Source organism: Gaeumannomyces tritici (genome assembly GCF_000145635.1).
Source record: "Gaeumannomyces tritici R3-111a-1 unplaced genomic scaffold supercont2.2, whole genome shotgun sequence".
Taxonomy (NCBI): Eukaryota; Fungi; Ascomycota; class Sordariomycetes; order Magnaporthales; family Magnaporthaceae; genus Gaeumannomyces; species Gaeumannomyces tritici.
The window spans coordinates 2,851,747-2,872,538 of NW_008804546.1; the positions used below are offsets into that span (position 1 = coordinate 2,851,747).

Here is a 20,792-nt window from a genome sequence, read left to right on the forward strand (position 1 = left end):
ATGTGCTTCCACACAAAAAGGACCTCCCCTTGGTGTAGTTGGTTTATCACGTTCGACTGTAATTGTTAAATTGTTATCGAAAGGTCCCTAGTTCGATTCTGGGAGGGGAGACATTACTTTTGGTAGTGTCGCTGTCTTTTTATCTAGTGAAAGCTCGCAAACGTGTATTTTCTTTCGTTTACGCGAGTTTAATATCCCTGGCATTTCCTCGCCGATAGGTGGTGTTGGTTAGGGATTTATTTCCCTCGCGATCCGCTTTCCAACTTCGCTCGGACGTTTATCTTGCGCTCTACCCACTGGCTGCTATTATTAGGTCCCCCTTTTGTGCCATGTCCCCGCCGTCGTATCGCTGGCCGCGGGCCGCGAATTCATATCCCTCCGTGGCCCAGCGGACTTAAACTCCCTATCCTGGCATTTGAGACTGATGGGAGCCACGAGGTGTATATACACAGCCCAGCGAATGTCCTGGTTATCAACCTCGTCGTTAATGTAATAACACTCAAACCCCTTCTTCCATCCACCCATAAAGCCAGCGTCAGGATGCCCATCCACCTCCGCCCCGCCACCGCGGCCGACGTGCCGGCCATCGCCCGCATCGGCACCGCGGCCTTCGACCCGTCGACCGACGCCCTGACGGCCGCGCTATGGCCCGAGCGCCTGCGGCGAGGGTCGGGCCCCCACCCCCAGGAGGCATGGCGCGCGGCGCGCAAGGCAGCCCGCCTAAAGGACGAGGGCTCCATCATCATGGTCGCCGTCGAGCGGCAGCAGGCACCGGACGACGAGGCCGAGACGGTGGTCGGGTTCGCCTGGTGGACACGCCCCGGTGACGCGCCGGCTGAACCTCCCTCCGATGAGGCCATGGGCGAGACGTACCCGCCCGAGATGGACCGCGACGCCATGGCGGCCATGGGCGAGACGCTCGAGGCCGGCGTGAAGGCCATCTTTGGGGAGGGTGTGGCGCGGCACTGGTACGGTATGTTTTTTGAGCCGCCATAAAAGCCTTCCACTTCATGATCCAAGATTGTTATTGTACTTCCCGTCCTGCCGCTAATGTCCTATTCCCACACAGAGCTCGAGGTGCTTGCGGTGGATCCCAATCAACAGGGCAAGGGGATCGGCAGGCAGCTCACCGAGCGGGGGCTCGAACTGGCAGTCCGGGAACAGAAGGACGTCTTTCTTTTGTCGTCGTCTGCGGGGGACGCGCTGTACAGCAAGGTCGGGTTCAAGCCCGTTGGGGACTTTACAATGTTTGGCGCCACCCTCCATTTCATGATCTACAAGAACAACCCGGACTCTGTGATCGGCACCTATACTCAACCCACTAGTTAAGGGTGTGGCATTTTAATGCGAGGGGCTCACACTTGCGTCGGGCAAGACAAGGCGGACGACTCTCCAGAAACTTCACTCCATAACAAGCAGATGGCACACGAGTATGTGTTGAATCCTTAGAATTTTATATAATCAATCATGTACAATGTGTAGGTTGCACTAGGGGGTATCTCTGTTCTAGCTTGCCACTACCGGGCATATTATTGTAGTTGATACAATCAATTCATGAAAGCGCAACATGATGCAGCCTACCTGGCCGCCGATGCGCTGCTTTCGCCATCTGTCTCGACCCTCTCGCCCAGGGGTCTCCTCGAGAAGACGTTCCTTTCCCAGCCGTCAATCTCGTCCACCTGCACCTCCCTGATGAGCTCGTACTTGCCAATCTTGGGCAGGATGACGGCCCAGAACAGCCAGTAAAAGGCGCCGGCGATCAGGATGATGATGCCGACGACGCAGTGGAGCCAGTAGGGCAGCTCCTTGTACACGTTGCCGCCGTTCTCGGGCGGCACGAAGGGGGCCAGGACCAAAAAGACGTTGCTGAGCAGGAAGAAGACCACGACGGGCAGGGAGGCGCTGTAGGGCGGGGCCCAGTCCCACTTGGCGCGGTTGAGGTACAGGTAGGCCAGGCCGGCCGAGACGAAGACGTTGATGACGGAGAGCGGGTACGTGATGAGGTTGGCGATGAAGTTGTAGGCGTCGCCCGGGGGCGGGGCCAGCATGGTGACGACGCAGATGAGCCAGTGCCAAAAGAGGCCCGCCAGGGGCGCGTTGAAGGGCCGGTTACTGGCCCAGAAGCGCGACAGGGGCAGGATGCCCTCGCGGCCCAGCTCCTGCACCAGGCGGCCCTGGGAGAAGATGACGCTGAGGACGTTGCCAAAGGCCGAGAGCGCCACGAAGACGGACAGCACGCGCTCGGCGGGCCCGCCCATGACGTTGCGGAACAGCGAGGCCGCCACGAGCCGGCCGCCCTCGAGGATCTCCTGCTTGGGCACGGCCGCGAAGTAGGCGACGTTGATGAGCATGTAGATGATGGAGATGGAGACGATGGCGGCGGGCGCGGCGATCTTGAGGGTGCGGACCGGGTTCCGGGTCTCGCTCAGGGCGTAGTTGGCGTTGGAGTAGCCGATGTAGGACCAGATGACGTTGTAGAGCGCCGTGACGACGCCGTAGGCGCTGCTTGTCGTGCCCTCAAACGCGTTCTCGAAGTTGCGCGGCTTCTTGTCCTCGGGAAGCTTAAGGTGGCCGGCCAGGGCGACCCAGCCGCTGACGATGATTATGAACATGATGGCCAGCTTGATGAAGCCCAGCAGGTTCTGCAGGCGCATGCCCCACTTGAGGGCCAGGCCGTGGATGAGGAAGGCGGCCGTGATGCAGACGAGCCCGACGCCGCGCTGGTTCCAGCGGCCGACCTCGACGTTGGCGGCGTGCAGGATGTACTCGCCAAACACTATCGAGTTGCCGCTGGCCCAGCCGAGGAGCATGACGTAGCCGGCGTACATGGCCGTGACCAGGAAGCGCGGGCGCCGGAACACGTACTCGAGGTAGTTCTTCTCGCCGCCGTTCTTGGGGATGGCCGTGCCCCACTCGATGTAGACGGCCGTGCCGGCGAGCGCGATGATCATGCCGGCGACCCAGATGAAGAGCGAGAGCCCCACGCTGCCCGTGGCCACGAGGATGCTGCCGGGCGTGGCGAAGATGCCGGTGCCGACGATGCGGTTGAAGATGAGGAAGATGGCCGTCAGGATGCCGATCTGCCTCTTTTGCTCACGCGCCTGCTCGAGGTGGCCTGTTAAAAGGGGGGGTGTGGTTAGCTGGAAGTCCCTGGCGAGGGAGGCTAGTATCACATCACTAGAAAGCGGCATAACCAACTTACCAACGCCAACATCTGCCTCCCCGCCAGTCACCGCGGGCTTGCCATCCTTCTTAACGTCGGACAAGCTCCCGTCCGCATGCGAGTTGTCGTTGAACCTGGTCATCGTGCCGGTGAAGATTTAAGAGCTGGTGGAATGTGGGTAGTCCTATCTTCCCAGGAATGACAACCACGCGTGGAAGTCAGGGACCTTGGGTAAGATTTCCTGAAGTACGGCGAACCGGATGCCGCGTTGGAGTGACGGGAAAGTGACGGCGGGCGTCGAGGTAGTTATAAGGCGCAGTAGAGCAGCGGCAAGGATCCCACAAGGAAAGCTTCTGAGGGTCTTCCAGATCCACGCGTGGCTCAGTTGCAGACAGACACGGCCAGCCCAGACCCACCGGAACCCAAAAATCACGTCTTGGGCAGGATGTTCACGCCATGGAAGTCTGTGGGACGGTGGCCAATTCTCGGGCGTAACGGCAGCACATCCATCATGACGGGATAGGCGGATGTACCTACCTTACCAGGTAGGCACTTCTGCACCTCAACGCATCCACAGCCAGAAAAAAGGGGGTGTCGGTTTCCGGCAGGGTGGATGCCACCGATGCATTGTTTGGAGCCTCGTCCCAACGGAGAAAAGCTTGATGATGTAAATGGGGCCGTCGCTCCTCGAGCCGCGCAAAAGCCAGGGCAAGAGCAATCGAGGCCTTCCAGCCAGGCCCCATCTCGAGTGGAATGCCCAATCTTAGCGCGCACGGAGCAAGGCGAGGCCGTCTCCCGCGGTTGGCTAGCTGCGGAGCTGGTGGAAAATCTTTGTCAAGAATTCCCACTTTTGCCGATGACGCGATCAGGCCCGGCCATCACGACTGCCGCCTTTTTTTTTTTTTTCCGACTCTGCGGTATCCTTCTGTGGTGATCAGCCATTGCATCAGACAGCCCCCATAGCTCCCCTGGATTGTTGCACCATGCCCCCCACGCAAACTGAACCTCCAAAAAGGCAGCCTGCTACCACTCATTTCAGTCACATAGTGTAGCGGCTCTTGGCTTGGGGTGACCCTCGCGCCTTCACCGACGCACCCCAGGTGCCTTATTCGGCCTTCCTGCCATATATGGACGCCTACAAATCCTGGGCAATGCTTCGCGTGTTATAGCCGTGGCGCGACGGCCAACAACAGTGGCCAGATCGGGCAGCACGCCACACGTAGTAGACCCCTTGGCGACGAGCACATCATGAATATTGGTTTTCGCAAGCGCGTGTCTCTTACGCGACGTGCGCTGACGTGCTGGCGCCGAGCAGTCTAGCTTTGCTTTGGTTAAGCTATACGCAATGCTTGCATCAGGGGGGTTCACCAATACTGAATACTGACCCATTGAGCCGTTGTATCCAGCCAGGAACCAACATTACCGGCCAGTGTTGGCTTATGACTGAGCATGCCACGACCCCACCGCCCCAGGTTATTAGAGCCACCTCGGTTTGATCAAAACGCCAGCAGGGAGATCGTATATATATCCCATTGTCCATGTACGCTGAGAGGCGGCCAATAGGCCAGCCACCTCCCAATGCCGAGCTATTTACGAATATGTACAAATCTTGTCACAGGCAGTCAGTCCATCACTGAACCGACCCGGTTCCCGAGCCAGCAAGCGGCCTATCCATATGCCACCAGCACGCTTAGACATTCTGCAGCATGGAAACAATGCCCGCCCAGGTCTCGCGGACGGTGGGCTGGATCTGGTTGGCGGGCAGCGAGAAGCCGAAGTCACCGGTGTCGCGGAGCTCGTAGGTGAAGGCGTTGGGGGTGCTCGCCGAGCCAGCGAAGTAGCCGGTGCTGTCGCCCGTGGTCTTGTACAGGGCGCGGCAGCTGTTGCCGATGGTGTAGGCAGTGCCCGACACGGCGCGGATGGCGGACTGGGCAGCAGTTGCCAGCGATCGCCACCTCGTCTCGGCAGGGTCGACGAAGTTGCAGTCGTGGCCGTAGGCTGCAGGCGAGAGTACCGGTCAGCTGCTGCCAGAACGTAGATGCAAAGATGGAGACTACTGCGCAAGTAACCGGGAGCAAAGAGCCGAGAGAACTTACGCCAAAGAATGTACTGTCCGTATGAGTGAATGTCGAGGTAAAGCCGGATTCCGTTGCCGCTCCGCAGGGACTGAGCCTGAGCCACAAGGCCCTTGTTCTCGGGAGAGTCGCCGGCGGCCTGGCCCTTGTAAGTCTCGGAGCAGGGGCTGGTCGAAGCGCCTCCAGTCATTGCCCACGACGAGCTCGGCCAGTTCCTGTTGATGTCCCTGCCAACGCACGAGTTTCCGCTGACGGTCTGGCGGTTCTTGCGCCAGAGGCGGTCGTTGGTCTGCGTGTACGCAAAGCCTGCGAGAGAAAAGAATCTCGGTATCAGCACATGCGGCATTCATCAAGACTGCAATCACGGCTTGCTGGTGGTGCTCACCATCAGGGTTGACGATGGGCGTGATGTAAAAGTCGAACTTGTCAACCAGCGCCTTGACAGCAGCGTCGGAGCTGTACTTGGTCAGAAGCTGCCAAGCGATGTACTCGGTGGTCTGTCGGAAACAGCACCGCGGTCAGTCGGCTGGGGTTACTTTATCCATGCACTTATCATTTCTGACGGAGGGCTGCAGTTGCAACATACCATGGTGGAGATCCACTCGCGCGCGTGGACGGTACCGTGGATCACGATGGCAGGCTTGGAGCCCCTGCCGCCGCTACCCCAGATCTGGATGCCGGTCAGGATCTTTCCTTGGGCCGAGGTGCCAGCCGTGACGATGGCCGAGTTGGAGGTGAAGCCGCCCTGAAGATCTCGAAGGAACTGCAGGTGGTCATTGTAGCTGTGGTACGCCGTGAACCAAGACTCTGCGGGAACCGCGCGCGTAGCGAGTGGCGCGGAATGCTCCTCCTCGGCCAAGAGGGCGCCGACGTCGTCAATGATGACCTCGGCGGACGCGGCCATGTTTGTGACGGCGTCGATGTTGGCAGGGTCGACAACCACGTCCAGCACCTCGGCACCAGGGTTGAGGATGTGGGCTACAAGCTCAGTGAGCTTGTCCTCGACCTCTTGGGTGTGCTCGTTCAGGGTGACACGCAGGCCACGGAAGCCGCTGTAGTCAACCTTCAACGGCTTGGGTACGACGGCGACGGCGTCGGCCAGCCCGAGGGCCAGGAGCACGGCGGATGCAACTGAGGTCCTCATGGTGTCGAGTGCGAGATCACCTATGCAGGGGTGAGATCAAGTAGAGCTCAGAGGCGGTACCAGGCCGTGGGCTGGGACGAGGGCAAGGACGGTGGGTGACCGAGGTGGTCACTAAGCTTGACGAGGACGAGGAGGATGAGAAGCTTCTTATACGCATGACTTCTGGGCAGAGCAGGCGATTGCTTCTTTGCCTGCCAAGCCTACCCGCCTGCCCAGCGTGATCGACAGCCAGATAGCCCGCCGCCCATAGGTGGAAGCTTCGCGGGGTGGCATCGCGATATCAAGAGGCCGGGGCCCCAAATCGAAAATGGCAGGTGGGATGTGCGGATACGCGCCAGGCCATCGCGGGGACACGGCGCAACCTGCTCGCCGCCAGCTGCATCGTGTCAGTGATAGGCCACTTTAGCTTTGGCCAGCAGACGTGGGCAAAGATCCCAGGGTCAAGTCTTGTCGGGCCTGCTGCTGGAGGCGATCGAGTGGTGGACAGCGGGGTTGAGCGCCAAGACGCTGGGACTTGCCTGAACGGGAAGGTGGCTTCGGCACTGGGAAAGTCCCTGGCTAGAACAGTCTCGCGGCTGTGGCTTGGCTGTGATTCGCCAATGGCAAGGGTTGCGGCCGGGCGCGGGGACGAGGGGGGCCGAATCGAAGCGAGCCGAGCCTTTTGACGCGGCCAGAAGATGGAAGCTCAATTGGATGTTGTCATGAGGTGTGGCCATGCCTCATCGAATCGCATACAGCTGTCCACGATAATGTCGTCGGCCAGACTGCGACCTGCCGCAAGGGGCAGGGCTGTCAGTGTCTGCGCCACTTGGCGTGGGCGTTTTCTGGACTGGGCGCGGGGCTGTATGTCTACCAGTCTCGAGCACGTGGACTCGCTGACACGCTAAGCCAGCGAGCGGTTTGCACCATCGATTTCACCGCACATTGATTGATACAGTCACTCTTTCGGTTTGCAATTGCGAACAACCCCGTTTTAGGGGTCGCGGCGGCCCTGGAAAAGTTTTACATGCTATCGACTTCTTTGGCAGCTTGAACATAATCCTGCGCCTTGGGGTTGACTATTATTGGCGCCAACATGCTTATGCTTCACAGAGCTCACAAACAGACCATCTCCCTTCCTCATCCGTCTTTATTCTGCTTACCGCGGGTCCGGATTCCACGCATCCGAACAAGCGGTATAGAAACCATGATTTTAGACTAGGCACCCGCATTGCACACCTTGGCTCAGCCACTACAAGGCGCCGTGTTGCAAGCTAGCTAAGTCTCCGCTGGAGGTTGGGCCGCCGTGGCTGTCGAGTTGCGAATCCCAATTCGCCAGAGTCCGAGATGTCTAGGTCTGGAGTCCGAACAAGCATTGCACTTCAAGGCCCCACGGTTTGCTGAATCCTTCAGGAATTCTCCAGGGATCCCGCCAGCAAATACCCATGCTCGACAGGTACAAAGCCCACCAGCTTCGTGGACCGGGCGCTGCTCGGCGACTAGGGGATCCGACAACAAGCGAAGAGGCTGGCGTGGATCACTAATCCAGGCATCTTATAAAGACCGAGTGTTGATCGAAATATATATAATGACTTCGCCATCCTCTTTCCAGCTCAGATAGAACTCGAGTGGACATCAGATTCGTGTCAATAACGGCTCAGCCATCACAACTGTTCCTCGCTCGCCCCATAACTTGCAAAACAGGAGCAAGGACTTGTCAACAATGCAGCCACCGCGCTTCCTCGCACTTCTGGGCCTTGGACTCCTCGTCCCGCCAGGAGCCCTGGCCGCCGTCGATGGACTCTGTCCTATCATAGGCGCAGTTTTGCCTGCACCGACCAAGCCTGCGTCCCACGCGGCCGTGCAAAATGCCTTGGCGGATTTCAGGACGGCCGTTGAGAAAATTGTCGGCGGTCTCAACAGAACCGCCGTCTCGGTTGCTGTCAAGTCCATCCAAGAGCCCGACTCGCTAATCGAGCTTCACCACACGCCACCGACTCTCGATCCCAGGGGCGTGCAGAAGGTGGACGCAAACTCCATCTACCGCCTGGGGAGCATCTCCAAGATCTTTGCGGCCCTGGCGGTGCTGAAGCTGGACGGCGTCAGCTTCGATGACAAGGTGACCAAGTATCTCCCAGAGCTTCGGACCCTGGGCGACCCGACGAGGGCAGAGGACGCCGTCAGCCGTGTTGAGTGGGACGAGATCACTCTCGGGGCACTTGCTTCCCATCTTAGTGGGATAGCTGCCGACTGTGAGTCTTTCCTGACCCGCGTTGTAAATCCGACACGCGCTTGCTAACACTTGTATCCCGGACTTTATAGACGCCATCGACTTTGCAAGCTTCCCAGGATTCAATCCCACGCAACGGGGCCTGCCTCCAAAGAAGAACATTACAGATCCTGGTTGCGCTGGCATCGCAGGAATCAGGCCTTGCACGGAGAAAGGTATGTGCTGCAGCTTTCCTCTTCCCAATGTAAAGCCCTGATTCACTAACGCACAAGCCACAGACTTCTTCGAGGGCTTTGGCAGTCGCGCGCCCGTCTTTGCCCCCTTTTCGGCACCGGCCTACTCCAACATCGGCAGTCCTCTACTAAGCTTCGTCGTCGAGCGGCTCACGAACAAGAGCTATGCGGAATTCTTCCAGGCCGCCGTTCTGCAGCCCCTCGGGCTCAATGACACTGGCATGAAGAAGCCGGAAGACTCGCGCGGCGTCATCCCACTAAACGATACTTGGTGGAGCACCGACATTGGATTCGAAGCCACGTAAGTAGCGGGCCTCCTACGACAATCATCCTCTCATTTGAGACAAGAGCAAAGACTAACGCAACGGCACAGTGCCGGTGGCTTCTACTCGACGCTCAACGACATGCTCAAGTTCGGCGACGCGGTCCTTTCCAGCAAGATCCTCTCCCCCGCCGCGACGCGCAAGTGGTTCAAGCCCATGACCAACACGGCCTCGCTGGGCATGCAGCTGGGCGCGCCCTGGGAGATCCTCCGGGCCACCAACGTGACGCGCGACCAGCGCGCCATCGAGATCGTCACCAAGGGCGGCGACATCTTCAACTACCGCTCCACGCTGGCCATGATCCCCGACTACGACCTCGTCCTCACCGTCCTGCTGGGCGGCGACTCGGCCGAGAAGGGAATGTCGACGGCCGTGCCGCTGATCCAGGCCGCGGCCGTCAAGATCCTCCTGCCCGCGCTGGAGCAGGCCGGCAAGGAGCAGGCCCGGGCGACGCACGCCGGCACCTACCGCGACGAGGCCACCAACTCGACGGCCGTGCTCGAGGTGTCCGACGCCGACGCCGGGCCGGGCATCCGCGTCGCGCGGCTGGTGGTGCGCGGCGTCGACGTGATCGCCACGTACCCGGCCATGCGCAACATGTCCCCGAACCCGCCGGCCGCGGGGACGCTGCCGCCCGCGAGGCTCCGGCTGTACCCCGCGACGGGCGTCGCGTCGGCGTGCCGGCAGGCCTGGAGGGGCGTCTACAGCATCGGCGCGCCGGAACAGGTGGCCGCCGACGACGCGCTCTTCCCCTGGCTCCAGAACAGGTGCGTCACCTGGGCGAGCACCGACAGGGACGTCTACGGGCTGCAGGCGCTGGACAGATTTGTGTTCAACACTGGCAAGGATGCGGTCACCGGGAGCTTGGAGATGCCGGCCTACCAGGTCAAGATGGTGAGAGTTGCGGAGGGCAGCTAGATTAATGCTAATTATTAGACGGATACGTGTGCTACGGCGCTATGCATTTAGACTGTAATTATTTAGTCATAATTCGCATATATATATATATATTTTTTTTGCCTGTTTCATATCGCATTTTTTCCATATCTCTTCGCTCATTATTACTTCACCAGGGTCATCCTAATGAACAAACCGAAAATCCAACCTTTTCATCCCTTCGTCCGCCGTGGTGAGCTGGTAGTGCTGCTTCTCCTGCGCCGTCATGGCGTTCCACTTGACGTCGCGCACGCGGTTGCGCCAGATATAAAATGCCTTGACGAGGTAGAACAAGACAATGTTGAGGCAGGTGATGCCCAGCAGGATCTTGTTCCCCCGGGTGTACAGCGGCTTGTCGTCGTCCCTGTAGATGTTTGTGGCGATGATGTTGCCGCTTTGCACAAACATGTTGTACAGCGCCGCCGAGACGGCGCGCGTGCGCACGCTGTTGCTGTTGCTCGCGTTCCAGGCCACCAGGATGGCGTGGCAGTAGGGGTACGACAGCATGCCCGTCAGGATCGCGTACCGGACCCAGGGCGAGGCGCTGGCGGGGATGGTGACGAGGGCCACGAGCCAGGGGAGGAACCAGATGTTGGAGGAGGAGGCCACGATGGCGCGCTCCTGGAACTTCCGGGACAGCCACGTCACGAACAGCAGCTGCGCGGCGAACAGGACCTGCGACGGGATGGCGAGCAGGTTCGCCTCAAAGACGGAGAAGCCCAGCTGGCGCAGGATGAAGGACAAGTACGTGTTGGGCGGGGCGGGCGGGATGTAGGCCGTCAGGCCGATCAGGTAGAGCGGCCACTGCTCCCAGTCGTTGACGGCCTTCCACAGCAGCGGCAAGCCGACGGCCTGCCGGTTGTTCATGTCGCCCTTTGACGGGTCGTCGCGCAGCAGCCTGTTGACCATGATGTTCTCCTCGTGCTCCGTGAACCAGCCGTCCCTGCCGCGGAACCAATTGCGCGTCTGCGTCGGCCCGGGAGGCATCAGCACCCAGGAGAAGAGGCCGATGAAGACGGTGATGATGGCTTCGATCAGGAATAGCCATCGCCAGCCAGACCACCCTAGGATCCCTCGCATCTGCAGAATTCCCGCTGCGAGGAAGGAACTGAAGATCTGGACGGTGCTGAGGGCCGTCCAGAACCACGCCAGGCGGGTGGGCAGTTCCCCAGAGGTGTAGAAGTATGTGAGCCACAAGACAATATCCGGGATGAACCCTCCCATCAGCATTCCCAGGAGAACCTTGATGGCGTAAAAGCTAGCTTTGTTATGGATGAAAGCCTGGGCGCCGGCCACGATGGACCACCCGAGCATGATGGTCGGTATCCAGCGGTCTGCACCGAGCCGCTTGCTGATGAGGCCACTGGGCAGCTCAGCAGCGAGGAATGAGGCCAGGAAGATGGTCTGTCCGTAGTTGAAGTCGTTTGTGTCCATGCCTGCGAACAAACATGATTAGTGCGAGCCCATGTTATAGATAGATACCAGATGCACGCGCAGGCCGACCTACCAATTTCCGGCAACATATTGTCCGATATGGCGCGGTTGATGTTGCGGCGATGCAGATCGAGCGCGCAGAACATGACCCACGCCCACACCATGATGCGGCGGTCGATTTTCCGGACTAGCTTCTTCTCCTCCTCGGCCGTCCACTTGTAGCCCGGGTCGAAGCGGTGTCTGTTCTCGTACCGGGCCTTCTCGTACACGCCGCGCCAGCGGGCCGCGACCTCGGGGTCGCTGAAGGGGTGCTCGTCCGACGAGCCGTAGCCGCTGCTGCCGCTCCCGGCCACCACGTCCTCGCGGGACTGCGAGCTCCCCGGGCCGGCAGAGTAGGTGGCATCCTTGTCTGGGACCGTCTCCCCGGTCTTGTCGGCTGGAGCTGGTGGCATCGTGCGATCACCAAGGGTCTTCTCCGGTCTCCGTTTTGCTCTGTGGGACAAATATCCGTTGGGAAGCAAAACGCGTACGTCGAATATTGTTGCCCATGTGGTGTGAAGTCGATTCGCATCAGCACGCTGGAGCCCAGATCTCACAGGATCGATGACCCAAGACAACGGGCGCGTACCAGCCATTTATACCGATATGCGTTTACTCATCCCTGATGTCAAAATCCACAGAGTAGCAGTAAAAAAGCCCAAGTTTTGGGGACTTGGGGGCGTGGAAGTGGGGGTCGCATCTCTGTGTACCCTCGGTCTATTCCTCGATGTTGCGAATCCCTTCCCCATGATGGCAACATCGCCCACGGCCATGGACCAGGGACCAGCTGCGCCAGTGCTACTAACTAATTCTTTATCTTTGCTTCATACTCTATTACAGACTTCACTCCGTATCTGAAAACTGTTTAGGGCCCTTCTGTTGGCCTATTTGTTCGGAGCCACCCTAAGCCTGGGGACCGTGAGGCCTTATCGGATGGCGTCATCGCAGCTTTCAATGGCGTTGGCCCAGCGCTGCGTGCTCGCCATCTTGTATGCTACAGTTCCCCGCTGGAGATGGACCGTTGGCACGTCGATCTACACAGTAAACCATGGGCCTCGGGCTTCTTGTTTGGAAATGCCCGCTATCAATCACAATCTCGACGAGTAGCGCACCGCTTTACACCAAGCGTAGTGCTGGGCGTGCATGACAAGATCCCCTCCCGCCCAATTCTTCGTGGGGGGCGCCGCAAAAGCAGTCAGGTCTAGACCTTCAGCAGTCCTCCTTCAAGCCATTTGAGTATCCTATTCGCTAGAACGAAAAGCCCTTGGGCGGACCGATGGGGGCTGGGAAAAGTGATGTCATGTCGGATTCTCACCGGCAGCTTCACCCATACGGCGGCGATTGGGGCTTTGCTCGCAGATTTGGACGCTAATAATGCACTGCGCGTCCTAGGCGAGGCCAGCGTGCGACGTACATACCATCTGTTCTCTGGATACTTGGATTCGGAGGGGAGTTGGCCGGACAAGCGGCGAGGGCCAAATGTAGCCGACGATAAGTGACGATGGGGCTAGGCCAGAGCTCTTCCAAGGAAAGTACGGCCCACCCCTGGTTGCCGGCTGTCGTGGCCAACAAGTCGACTTGGCAGTCGAGGTGCAAAGATGGCATACCGGAGTGTTGTTGGTTCCGAAAATCAGGACCGGAATAATCTTCTACTATTGATCTCACCCCAATTTTCCATCACCATTCGTACGTCTATTGAAAGCTTTTCCAGCGCCCCTACTTCGCTGTCAGTGGTGTTGTAGACTACTCTATCATGTCTTTTTCCTCGGCCCATATCTCTCTATCCAAGACGGGGGGCCTTGTGCTTCATGGTGTCAACCGCAATCCTGAACAGAGGCATCCCCTGGTACCACGATTCCCCACAGTCCCTCAAAACCGGCCCTGCGTCCATCCAGGACATAGCTTTCCCCTCGAGAAGTCTAGCTTTGATGGCCACCTGGATACCTCGGACGGTGAGGATCCTCGCCTGCTCCTCGATCGTCCCTTCTGCCATGTCGCCGCGCTCATCACCGTCTAGGGCAAGTCCGAGTGGGGGTTCGTTAACCCCAGCCAAAGTCTCGCGGAACCTTGGACAGTTGGATCCGACCTCGGCAACGATCAGCATCTCGATCCGGGCGTCATCGTGAAGCTCGCGGAGGTCCCGTTCGGTGTTTGGGCCAAAGAGAAATTCCCACTGTTCGGGAAACTTCCGGTCCTACCAGACGAGGAATCGAACAGCGTCCCTGGTGACATTTTAGCCATGTCAGCCAGACGACCTTTCAGCCAAGCAATGGCGCGAATAGCGCTGGGCGGCGCGATCTCTAGATAAAGGATATTGCTAAAGACTCGGACAATATGGAAACCGAGACGCCATCGAGGCGCCACGGGCACGCACTCACCCAAAGTTGGGGAACCGATTTCTCCAATCCTCATGATAACGCGAGATCCTGGTCGCGTAGAACTCAAAGGCGGACTTGCCTTCCGGGGGGTCGACCAGGGGTGCTGGCAGGATGTAGTGGGCGTCTCCGAACGGAAAGCAGGTATGGTGGGGGATATGGGTATGTTGCAAGATGGGCGTGTTTTGGGCTTCTTCCCAGGTCGGCATCGGAGTCGCAAGCCCAAGTTCGGCGAGGGCTCTTGCGGGTCGCTCGCGCGCATCCGGGGAGGTCTAGTCCCAGATATCGTTTCGCCTGGTTGCCCGCTCCCGAATCGTCTCCCGGAGCCCCCAGTTCATCACTGCCGATGCGTAGCGGGACGCCTCTCGATAGAAGCACTGAAACTCGACAGGACTTTGCGGTCTGCCAGTGACGTTGCCGTCGTCCATGCCGAGGCTTCTGAGCTTGGCTTGGATGGCAGGGACAAAATGGGGAGAGCCTGTGCCCCACGTGGCCGGCGCGAACGGGACGCCGGGTGCCTCGGACGGGATGCGGGCGTTGGTGAGGCCGCCGGCAAAGTTCACGAGAAGGTTCACAACAAGCATGGAGACCAGGCGGTCCACGCCCATTGGGCCATTGCGCCCGCTCGCCTCCTGTCCCAGGAGAAGGGTGGAGCACCAACGTCCATTGCACATGACAAGGTGCACCCGCCCAGCCGGGAACTCTAGGCGGCTGAGTATCCAGTCGTTGGGTGCATAAGGGTGAGTCTGGCAGCCTATGGGGTCCGTGTGGTGCGGGCATTGAGATTCAGGGCCGGGCCAGCATTGCTTCGGGACGACAGAGGCGGGGCACGGGAGACTGTTGAACGTGTGTACGAGCCGAGCCATGTCATTGTCGTCCATCAGTGGGGAGGCTTCGTCTATCAGGAAGCCCGCGTCGTCTATCTGAAAGGCCACATCGTCCATCGGAAAGGCCGCGTCGTCCATCGGGAAAGCCGCATCGTCCATCAGAAAAGCCGCATCGTCCATCGGAAAGGCCATGTCGTTCATCGGAAAGGCCGCTTTACCCATCGGGGGGTTGGCCTCGTCCATCTTGGGCGCTGTTTGGGAGAGCGAGGGGGATTTAATGAAGCAAGTTGCTGGCGATAGGTCAAGGATTCTTGCTATCGAATACTAGGAATGACGCGAGCGAGATGGAAACTGGATGCTGATGTTGTATGTGAAAATGCAGTAGTCGGACACCAAGCGTCAGAACACGACATGGGAAAGAAAAGGAAAACAATGAGGAAAGGAGGAGCTCCCCTCGTGCCTGCATTGTATTCAAACGCTCGGCTGCCCTCTATCTCTCACACCTTTACCGCCAAGCGCGGCCCTGCCCTTGCCACCCTCGCACTCAGCAGGAACAGCACGGTCCCGTTGATGGCGACTGCCGCAAACACCTGCAGGCCCAGGTACTCGCCGCCCTGGGCCCTCAGGATGGCGCCTGCGATGGGCGGTCCGCACAGCGACCCCACTGCGTTGCAGAGGAAGGCCGTACCCATGCGCGCGCCCAGGAAGGAGAGGTCCTCGGTGATGGAGGCCAGCACCACGGGCGGAAGCGACACGATGCCGCCGCTGAAGAAGCCGTACAGAATCGCAAAGACGACGTTGCCCGCCACGTCGCGCACCCCGATCCAGCCGCACGCGACGGCGCCCGCCGACGCGGCCACGGCGATCATGGTGTTGATTGGCCCCATGCGCGGCGTCACCAGCGACGGCGCGAGGCGGCCCAGCACGGAGGCGCCGTTGAGGATGGCGATGAGGTTGAGGGCGAGGCCGCGCGCGTGCTCCATGCCGTGGCCGAGCGCGTACGTCTGCAGGTAAAAGATGGGCACGAAGAAGCCGAGGTTGGAGAAGAAGCCGGCGGCGCAGAAGAAGAGAAAGGGCGGCTCGCGGAACGACTTTGGGTCGAAGAGCGAGCGCACGCGGCGCGGGCCGACGCGCGTGCGCATGGCGGCCACGGAGACGGAGCACGTGGCCAGCGCCACGAAGCCGAACAGGCGCGCGGTCCAGGGGAAGCCGAGCGGGCCGATGACGCCGTTGAAGAGGAGCGGGTAGACGACGCCGCCGACGCTGCTGCCCACCACGCACATGCCCACGGCCAGGGCCCGCCGCGAGGGGCCGAACCACTGCGGCAGCACCGCCAGCGACGGCACCACGATGCAGCCGGCGCCCGAGCCGACGCAGAACCCTTGGCCCAGCAGCACGTGCCAGTACTCGGACGCCAGGCTCGTCATCATGAAGCCGAAGCTGACGAGGGCCGTGCCCGTCACTATCAGGGCGCGGAAGTAGCCCGCGTCGAAGAGGGGGCCGGCCAGGACGCCGCCGCCCAGCAGCAGCGCACCCTGGAGCGACCCGATCCAGGAGATGGCGGCCGGCGTCGAGGTCCTAAGGAGGTTGGACTCATAGTAGGTTTGGAAAACGCCAAAGGTGTTGACGATGCCCCTAGAGTGGATATCAGCTCGTTTGTTCTGACCGATGCCTTACCTGACGATTCGCTGCTGCGTTCCGGCTGACACATGAGAGATGCCTTGACAAGAACCTACCAAGAGTTGAAAAAGATGAAAAAAGCACCAACAACCTGTAGCCATGCCTTCAGACCCCCGTTTGGGATGTCGTCCAACTCAGGTGTTGCAGCCCCCTCGGTGACAGCCTCGGATACTGGCGGTAGTCCCGCCCCGGGCTTTTCGGTGGCTGGGTTGTCGGTCCCGGATATAGAGACGTCTGTCGTCGAGAGGTCGCCGCCTCTTGCGATCTTGTCGTCGGGATTTGCCGCCATGGTTTCAAAACGGCGGGCTTGGTGATCTGCCCCTTTTTTTTCTGTTCCTTTCGCAACATGAGCAATTACGCGAACAAACGATCTCGGATTCTTATTGTATTCCTTTTCCTTTTCCTTCTCCCTTCCCTCATTGTTCAAATGAGAGGTGGGCCACAGCATCCAAGCACCTTCGGCATCGGTCGGCCCCCTTGGTGACGGGGGTGGCCACCCCCCTTGTACTGGTTGATCCACAGCAGATGATACCCTCCACCCGTCGAAGCTCCAGACCACATCCGCCCTTTTGTTTGTGTGTCATGCCTGCTCCACGGTCGGCTGTTGGGAGCAAACCCCGACCCCCGTTACTAGGTAGCGCTTTCCGCCACTTCTGCAATGGCGCCGAGTCTGCTCCATTGCATACCAACCCTGCCATCCGGGGAGGTGTCGTGACCCCTCCTCTCGGGTGCCTGACCACCGGCGATTGGTGACAGGCGGTTTGTCATCAATGGGTCGGGGTCTGCGGATCGAGCGGCTCGTGCAGGTATGGGTGGGAAGCGGCGGGAAGCGGCGGGAATAACCTCCAAGATTTAGCGTGGCCTGCGGTATCCGGCTGTCCCGCCCGCTGGGGCCCGGGGTGCACCCCTGGTTCTATATCAGATCAGAAACGGCGTGCACCGCGCTTTGGGCCTGTGCTCCTCGGCCGCCCGATGCCAGCCGAGGAGCACAGGGTCTTTGGGCATCAAGGCAACGAATTCATCTCCTTCCAGGACTTCGAGTTCGGCCGGTTTCTAAAAGGCTAGCAACTCATGCTTGTCTGCCTCTGGACGCGCCGCTCCAGCGTGGGGAAGAACATTTAATCTGCTGTGGGCTCTTTGGCTTGCTGAGTGCCGAATATATAACCCGGCACTAGAGCTGTCGCCTCCTTCGTTCATTCTGAACCCCGCACGGCTCGTGATCAGGCCGGCTAGTCAGCACATTCCCGCCAACCATCAGTTTCAGCTTTGCCATTACTGTGTACGGTTTGCGTTACAATATTTATTTATTTTATATAGCCGCATACGGCCAGCCCTGCACCAATTTTCAGATGTCGTGGCCACAACCCATGTGAGTCTCGCCCATGGCCTGGAGGTCCTCCAGCTGCATAAAGGTGGGCATCAGGGTGCTCTTCCTCATCTCGGCCAGCTTGCTCTCGTCCACCAGGGTCTTGGGGATGAGCGAGGTGCCGTTGAGCGAGAGGACGGTGAGCTGGTGCGCGGCGGCGCGCGCGTTGAGGAGCAGCAGCTCCGGCTGGATGTTGGTGATGTTGTCGCACGCCTGGTGGTAGCACGGGTCCTCGGTCGGCAGGATGCCCGTCTGCAGGAAGCCAAAGGGCTTGTTCAGGACCCGCCAGAAGGAGGCGTAGTCGGAGCCGTTGGTCAGGACGCGGGGGGTGACCTCGACGCCCTGCGCCGCGAAGTGGTCCAGGTAGGTCTGCTGGATGACCTCGGACCCCTTGGGGGCGACGCTGCCGTACGTGCGGCCGTCGTTGTCCGACACTCCGATCCGTCCGCGAGCTTGCATGTCGAAGTTCTGTGTTGTCCAATGTCAGTTTGGCCGTGGCGGAGCGACGGGACGTGATGGAATGTGGGTTTCCTATCGCGCTTACCAGATAGGCCAGAATCTTGTTGATCTCAGCCGCCTCGAGGCTGTTGCAATAGTGACTGGACCCAACAAGTCCATTCTCCTCGGCGGCCCACCAAGCAAAACGGACCTTGTTCTTGGTCCTGTACTTGGTGAGTGCGTGGAACAGCTCAATCAGAATTGAGGATCCCGAGGCTATAGTTGTCAAGAGTGAATGTTAGCCGCCGTCGCCATCACAACGCCAACCGCAGACGCAAAGCACAAGGACAGTAAAACTTGCCGTCGTCGTTGATGCCGGGCCCGGCTTGCACGCTGTCGTGGTGGGCGCCCAGGACGATGACGTTGTTGGGGTCGCCGTCCTCGGTCTCGACAAAGATGTTGTGCGTCTTGCGCTCCTCAAACAGCTGCGTCTGCTGGAAGTAGACCGAGATCTTCTCGCCGGCCTCGAGGCGCGCCTTGGCCGCCAGGCCGTCGACGCGGTTGATGAGGCCGGCGGACCTGAAATCGTTCGACGGGGCGCCCAGCGAGCCGGCCGTGACCTTGGTGTCGACGTCGGTGTAAACGATGACGGCGGCGGCGCCGGCCTTGGACGCCGCCAGCACGCGGCCCGCCAGCGTGCCCGAGGTCGGGCAGCGGAAGCGGTCGATGAGCACGATCTTGCCGGCCACGTCCAGGCCGCTGTAGTTGGCCGCGTCGCAGCCCGCGGCGCCCTCGGGCCCCAGAACCAGGTCGGCCGTGATACCCTCCTCGCTGGTCGAGGGGCTGTATGTCAGGCCATACACGTACGTGTCGGCGCCGGCGATGGTGAGCTTGATCGAGGCGACGTAGTTGAAGAGCGCCCCCAACTCCTGCTTCCAGGCCTTGGTGCCGGGCACGTTAGAGACACGGTCGAAGATGTAGTCGATGGTGGCCTGGTTGCCGGGCAGGCCAAAGGCGCGGTTGCCGCCGTTGGCGTAGGCGATGTCATTGAGAACCTGCAGGTTCTTCATCAAATTTTCCTCCGTGATATCCGCCTGCAGCTTGGCCGAGTCGACCTTGGGCTTGCAGACCTTCTGTCCCGCAACGACCGTGGCCAGCGACAGCAGCGCGGCCGCGGCCGAAGCCGTCCTTCTGTACCCGAACCTCATTTTGGCAGCTTGGCGCGCGCTGAGTCGACCGTCAAAGGCGGGCTGGAAGAGGGATCTGAGCCAGTTCCTTCCAGGGCGGATGGGAGGATGCAGACCAACAAGGAGGAGAGTTGGCTAAAGAGGCAGAGAAGGAGGGACGGCCGGCCGCATCATTTTGCGAAGGCCGGCCTCATTAATAGCCACGCCGTCAGCGTTCCACTGCAGCCTCCGGGGTGAGGGCGGACAAGGAAGCTGGCAGGAGCTGGTCTCCGGGGCCGCCTCCCGCACGCCGAGAGCCCATGATGCGGATTGCATATCGCATCGGGAAGGTCAAAGTCGCTGGAGCCACAGCGTTGGAGATGCCAAGAGGCTCCATGACCAGAATAGGATGTTCGCTGTGGCAGCAACCCCACATGCCAACCCCCTCCAGAACGATAAGGCGCCGGGTAAAGGCGATTTCCTTGGTGTCGAGGACTTTGTCCTGGGCCACGTCCATGATATTGCATCAATCCGGGATCTCCTCACTTTGTTGTCACATATATAGGGCCACATATGATCGGCTGCAACCGACGGCTGCAAGTGCTGGGGGAACGCGGAGACAGCAGCCATGTCCTCCCGCCGTTGATCAACACTGAGAATAACACTACCAAGCGCTACAAAACCAACAACTAATACGGGAAAAAAAGAAGGAAAAAAAAAAACATTCGCACACCGAGTTCACACTTTTGTTTGCCAGCCGTAGAGACCATGCCTGGTTTTAGTCAGTTTCTGAAAATAAGGGTTATAAAATCATTGATCAGACGCCGCCCCGCTAATTAGGTGGGCGCCTATGCACAAACCAGCAATCACGTAAACGCGTCTAGCTGGCGTGCTCGACGCGCCCCACCCAAGCATCACTGCATCATTCGCGACCTTCTTGTTCCATGCTCTGCTAGCGACCACCCACCAGCTGCCCTAGGTGGCCACAGCCAGGTGCCATAAAACAAACGAAATGCCTCGGCCGCCGCTCCGCGCCCGTGCGCGTCCGCAGCCCCCAGCCAAGCCAAGCGCGTCGCGGGGCCCCGCCCGGAGGCGGCCGCCGACGTCACCACCACCACCACCTCCTCCGCCGGCAGCACCCTCCCCGGCCGCAGATGATGGCGACAACACCATCTCCGACGTCTCCGCCGACGCCGACGCCGACGCAGCGGGCCTCCCCGACCTGCCCCTCTTCAACACCACCTTCCACACCTACCGCGCCTCCCCCCTCCACGTCGGGCCGCAGCCCCTGACCGCCGACCGCCTGGCCCGCGTCGCCGCCTCGCTCCGCGACGCCCTGGTCGGCGACGTCGTGCGCGGCGTCCAGGTGCGCCTGCCCGGCGCC

The 20,792-nt window shown here is 60.1% G+C and overlaps 13 protein-coding genes and 1 non-coding gene across 14 annotated transcripts in view; 4 read left to right on the plus strand and 10 right to left on the minus strand.

The window, feature by feature from the left end:
- Window positions 1-23: 23 nt before the first annotated feature.
- On the plus strand, window positions 24-111 carry GGTG_20059. The gene has a single exon. It is a non-coding gene; the product is annotated as a tRNA-Tyr (tRNA).
- Window positions 92-1,569, plus strand: GGTG_03499 (hypothetical protein). Its single transcript, XM_009221279.1, has 2 exons — window positions 92-973; window positions 1,070-1,569. The coding sequence occupies exons 1-2, from the start codon at window positions 541-543 to the stop codon at window positions 1,327-1,329; spliced, it is 693 nt and encodes a 230-aa protein (XP_009219543.1). The 5' UTR covers window positions 92-540; the 3' UTR covers window positions 1,330-1,569.
- GGTG_03500 (hypothetical protein) lies at window positions 1,432-3,853 on the minus strand. Its single transcript, XM_009221280.1, has 2 exons — window positions 3,203-3,853; window positions 1,432-3,115 (listed from the first exon to the last, which is right to left on the minus strand). Exons 1-2 carry the CDS (start codon window positions 3,303-3,305, stop codon window positions 1,578-1,580), a joined length of 1,641 nt encoding a protein of 546 aa, XP_009219544.1. The 5' UTR covers window positions 3,306-3,853; the 3' UTR covers window positions 1,432-1,577.
- A 393-nt stretch (window positions 3,854-4,246) lies between these two features.
- Window positions 4,247-4,552, minus strand: GGTG_03501 (hypothetical protein; the record flags this gene model as incomplete). The annotated part of the gene is made up of 1 exon (XM_009221281.1): window positions 4,247-4,552. One exon carries the CDS (start codon window positions 4,550-4,552, stop codon window positions 4,247-4,249), a length of 306 nt encoding a protein of 101 aa, XP_009219545.1.
- Window positions 4,553-4,853: 301 nt separating this feature from the next.
- On the minus strand, window positions 4,854-6,382 carry GGTG_03502 (hypothetical protein; the record flags this gene model as incomplete). The annotated part of the gene is made up of 4 exons (XM_009221282.1): window positions 4,854-5,161; window positions 5,260-5,544; window positions 5,624-5,735; window positions 5,825-6,382. The coding sequence occupies 4 exons, from the start codon at window positions 6,380-6,382 to the stop codon at window positions 4,854-4,856; spliced, it is 1,263 nt and encodes a 420-aa protein (XP_009219546.1).
- Window positions 6,383-6,822: 440 nt separating this feature from the next.
- On the minus strand, window positions 6,823-7,098 carry GGTG_03503 (hypothetical protein; the record flags this gene model as incomplete). Its single annotated transcript, XM_009221283.1, has 1 exon — window positions 6,823-7,098. The coding sequence occupies one exon, from the start codon at window positions 7,096-7,098 to the stop codon at window positions 6,823-6,825; it is 276 nt and encodes a 91-aa protein (XP_009219547.1).
- Window positions 7,099-7,637: 539 nt separating this feature from the next.
- Window positions 7,638-10,143, plus strand: GGTG_03504 (beta-lactamase). The gene is made up of 4 exons (XM_009221284.1): window positions 7,638-8,613; window positions 8,684-8,806; window positions 8,870-9,125; window positions 9,198-10,143. The coding sequence occupies exons 1-4, from the start codon at window positions 8,085-8,087 to the stop codon at window positions 10,063-10,065; spliced, it is 1,776 nt and encodes a 591-aa protein (XP_009219548.1). The 5' UTR covers window positions 7,638-8,084; the 3' UTR covers window positions 10,066-10,143.
- An 84-nt stretch (window positions 10,144-10,227) lies between these two features.
- Window positions 10,228-11,969, minus strand: GGTG_03505 (hypothetical protein; the record flags this gene model as incomplete). Its single annotated transcript, XM_009221285.1, has 2 exons — window positions 10,228-11,519; window positions 11,591-11,969. The coding sequence occupies 2 exons, from the start codon at window positions 11,967-11,969 to the stop codon at window positions 10,228-10,230; spliced, it is 1,671 nt and encodes a 556-aa protein (XP_009219549.1).
- A 1,367-nt stretch (window positions 11,970-13,336) lies between these two features.
- Window positions 13,337-14,140, minus strand: GGTG_03506 (hypothetical protein; the record flags this gene model as incomplete). The annotated part of the gene is made up of 3 exons (XM_009221286.1): window positions 13,337-13,729; window positions 13,772-13,778; window positions 13,935-14,140. The coding sequence occupies 3 exons, from the start codon at window positions 14,138-14,140 to the stop codon at window positions 13,337-13,339; spliced, it is 606 nt and encodes a 201-aa protein (XP_009219550.1).
- A 63-nt stretch (window positions 14,141-14,203) lies between these two features.
- Window positions 14,204-15,001, minus strand: GGTG_03507 (hypothetical protein; the record flags this gene model as incomplete). The annotated part of the gene is made up of 1 exon (XM_009221287.1): window positions 14,204-15,001. One exon carries the CDS (start codon window positions 14,999-15,001, stop codon window positions 14,204-14,206), a length of 798 nt encoding a protein of 265 aa, XP_009219551.1.
- A 254-nt stretch (window positions 15,002-15,255) lies between these two features.
- GGTG_03508 (hypothetical protein) lies at window positions 15,256-16,727 on the minus strand (the record flags this gene model as incomplete). The annotated part of the gene is made up of 2 exons (XM_009221288.1): window positions 15,256-16,393; window positions 16,495-16,727. 2 exons carry the CDS (start codon window positions 16,725-16,727, stop codon window positions 15,256-15,258), a joined length of 1,371 nt encoding a protein of 456 aa, XP_009219552.1.
- Window positions 16,728-17,699: 972 nt separating this feature from the next.
- On the minus strand, window positions 17,700-19,450 carry GGTG_03509 (leupeptin-inactivating enzyme 1; the record flags this gene model as incomplete). The annotated part of the gene is made up of 3 exons (XM_009221289.1): window positions 17,700-18,272; window positions 18,349-18,518; window positions 18,604-19,450. The coding sequence occupies 3 exons, from the start codon at window positions 19,448-19,450 to the stop codon at window positions 17,784-17,786; spliced, it is 1,506 nt and encodes a 501-aa protein (XP_009219553.1). The 3' UTR covers window positions 17,700-17,783.
- A 154-nt stretch (window positions 19,451-19,604) lies between these two features.
- Window positions 19,605-19,976, minus strand: GGTG_03510 (hypothetical protein). Its single transcript, XM_009221290.1, has one exon. It carries the CDS (start codon window positions 19,923-19,925, stop codon window positions 19,638-19,640), a length of 288 nt encoding a protein of 95 aa, XP_009219554.1. The 5' UTR covers window positions 19,926-19,976; the 3' UTR covers window positions 19,605-19,637.
- Window positions 19,977-20,295: 319 nt separating this feature from the next.
- GGTG_03511 (hypothetical protein) overlaps window positions 20,296-20,792 on the plus strand; it is a 2,886-nt gene continuing 2,389 nt past the window's right edge. The window contains exon 1 of the mRNA XM_009221291.1: window positions 20,296-20,774. Coding sequence (XP_009219555.1) covers window positions 20,421-20,774 — 354 coding nt within the window. The 5' untranslated portion in view covers window positions 20,296-20,420. The remainder of the gene's footprint in view (window positions 20,775-20,792) is intronic.

Bases quoted from the DNA above. Each gene is read 5' to 3' on its own strand.
- GGTG_03499 (XM_009221279.1), top strand. From the start codon at position 541: ATGCCCATCCACCTCCGCCCCGCCACCGCGGCCGACGTGCCGGCCATC. The intron at 974-1,069 runs GTATGTTTTTTG...ATTCCCACACAG, and splicing joins TGTGGCGCGGCACTGGTACG to AGCTCGAGGTGCTTGCGGTG.
- GGTG_03500 (XM_009221280.1), bottom strand. From the start codon at position 3,305: ATGACCAGGTTCAACGACAACTCGCATGCGGACGGGAGCTTGTCCGAC. The intron at 3,116-3,202 runs GTAAGTTGGTTA...CCCTTTTAACAG, and splicing joins GGAGGCAGATGTTGGCGTTG to GCCACCTCGAGCAGGCGCGT.
- GGTG_03504 (XM_009221284.1), top strand. From the start codon at position 8,085: ATGCAGCCACCGCGCTTCCTCGCACTTCTGGGCCTTGGACTCCTCGTC. The intron at 8,614-8,683 runs GTGAGTCTTTCC...CGGACTTTATAG, and splicing joins TAGTGGGATAGCTGCCGACT to ACGCCATCGACTTTGCAAGC. The intron at 8,807-8,869 runs GTATGTGCTGCA...CACAAGCCACAG, and splicing joins CAGGCCTTGCACGGAGAAAG to ACTTCTTCGAGGGCTTTGGC.
- GGTG_03510 (XM_009221290.1), bottom strand. From the start codon at position 19,925: ATGGACGTGGCCCAGGACAAAGTCCTCGACACCAAGGAAATCGCCTTT.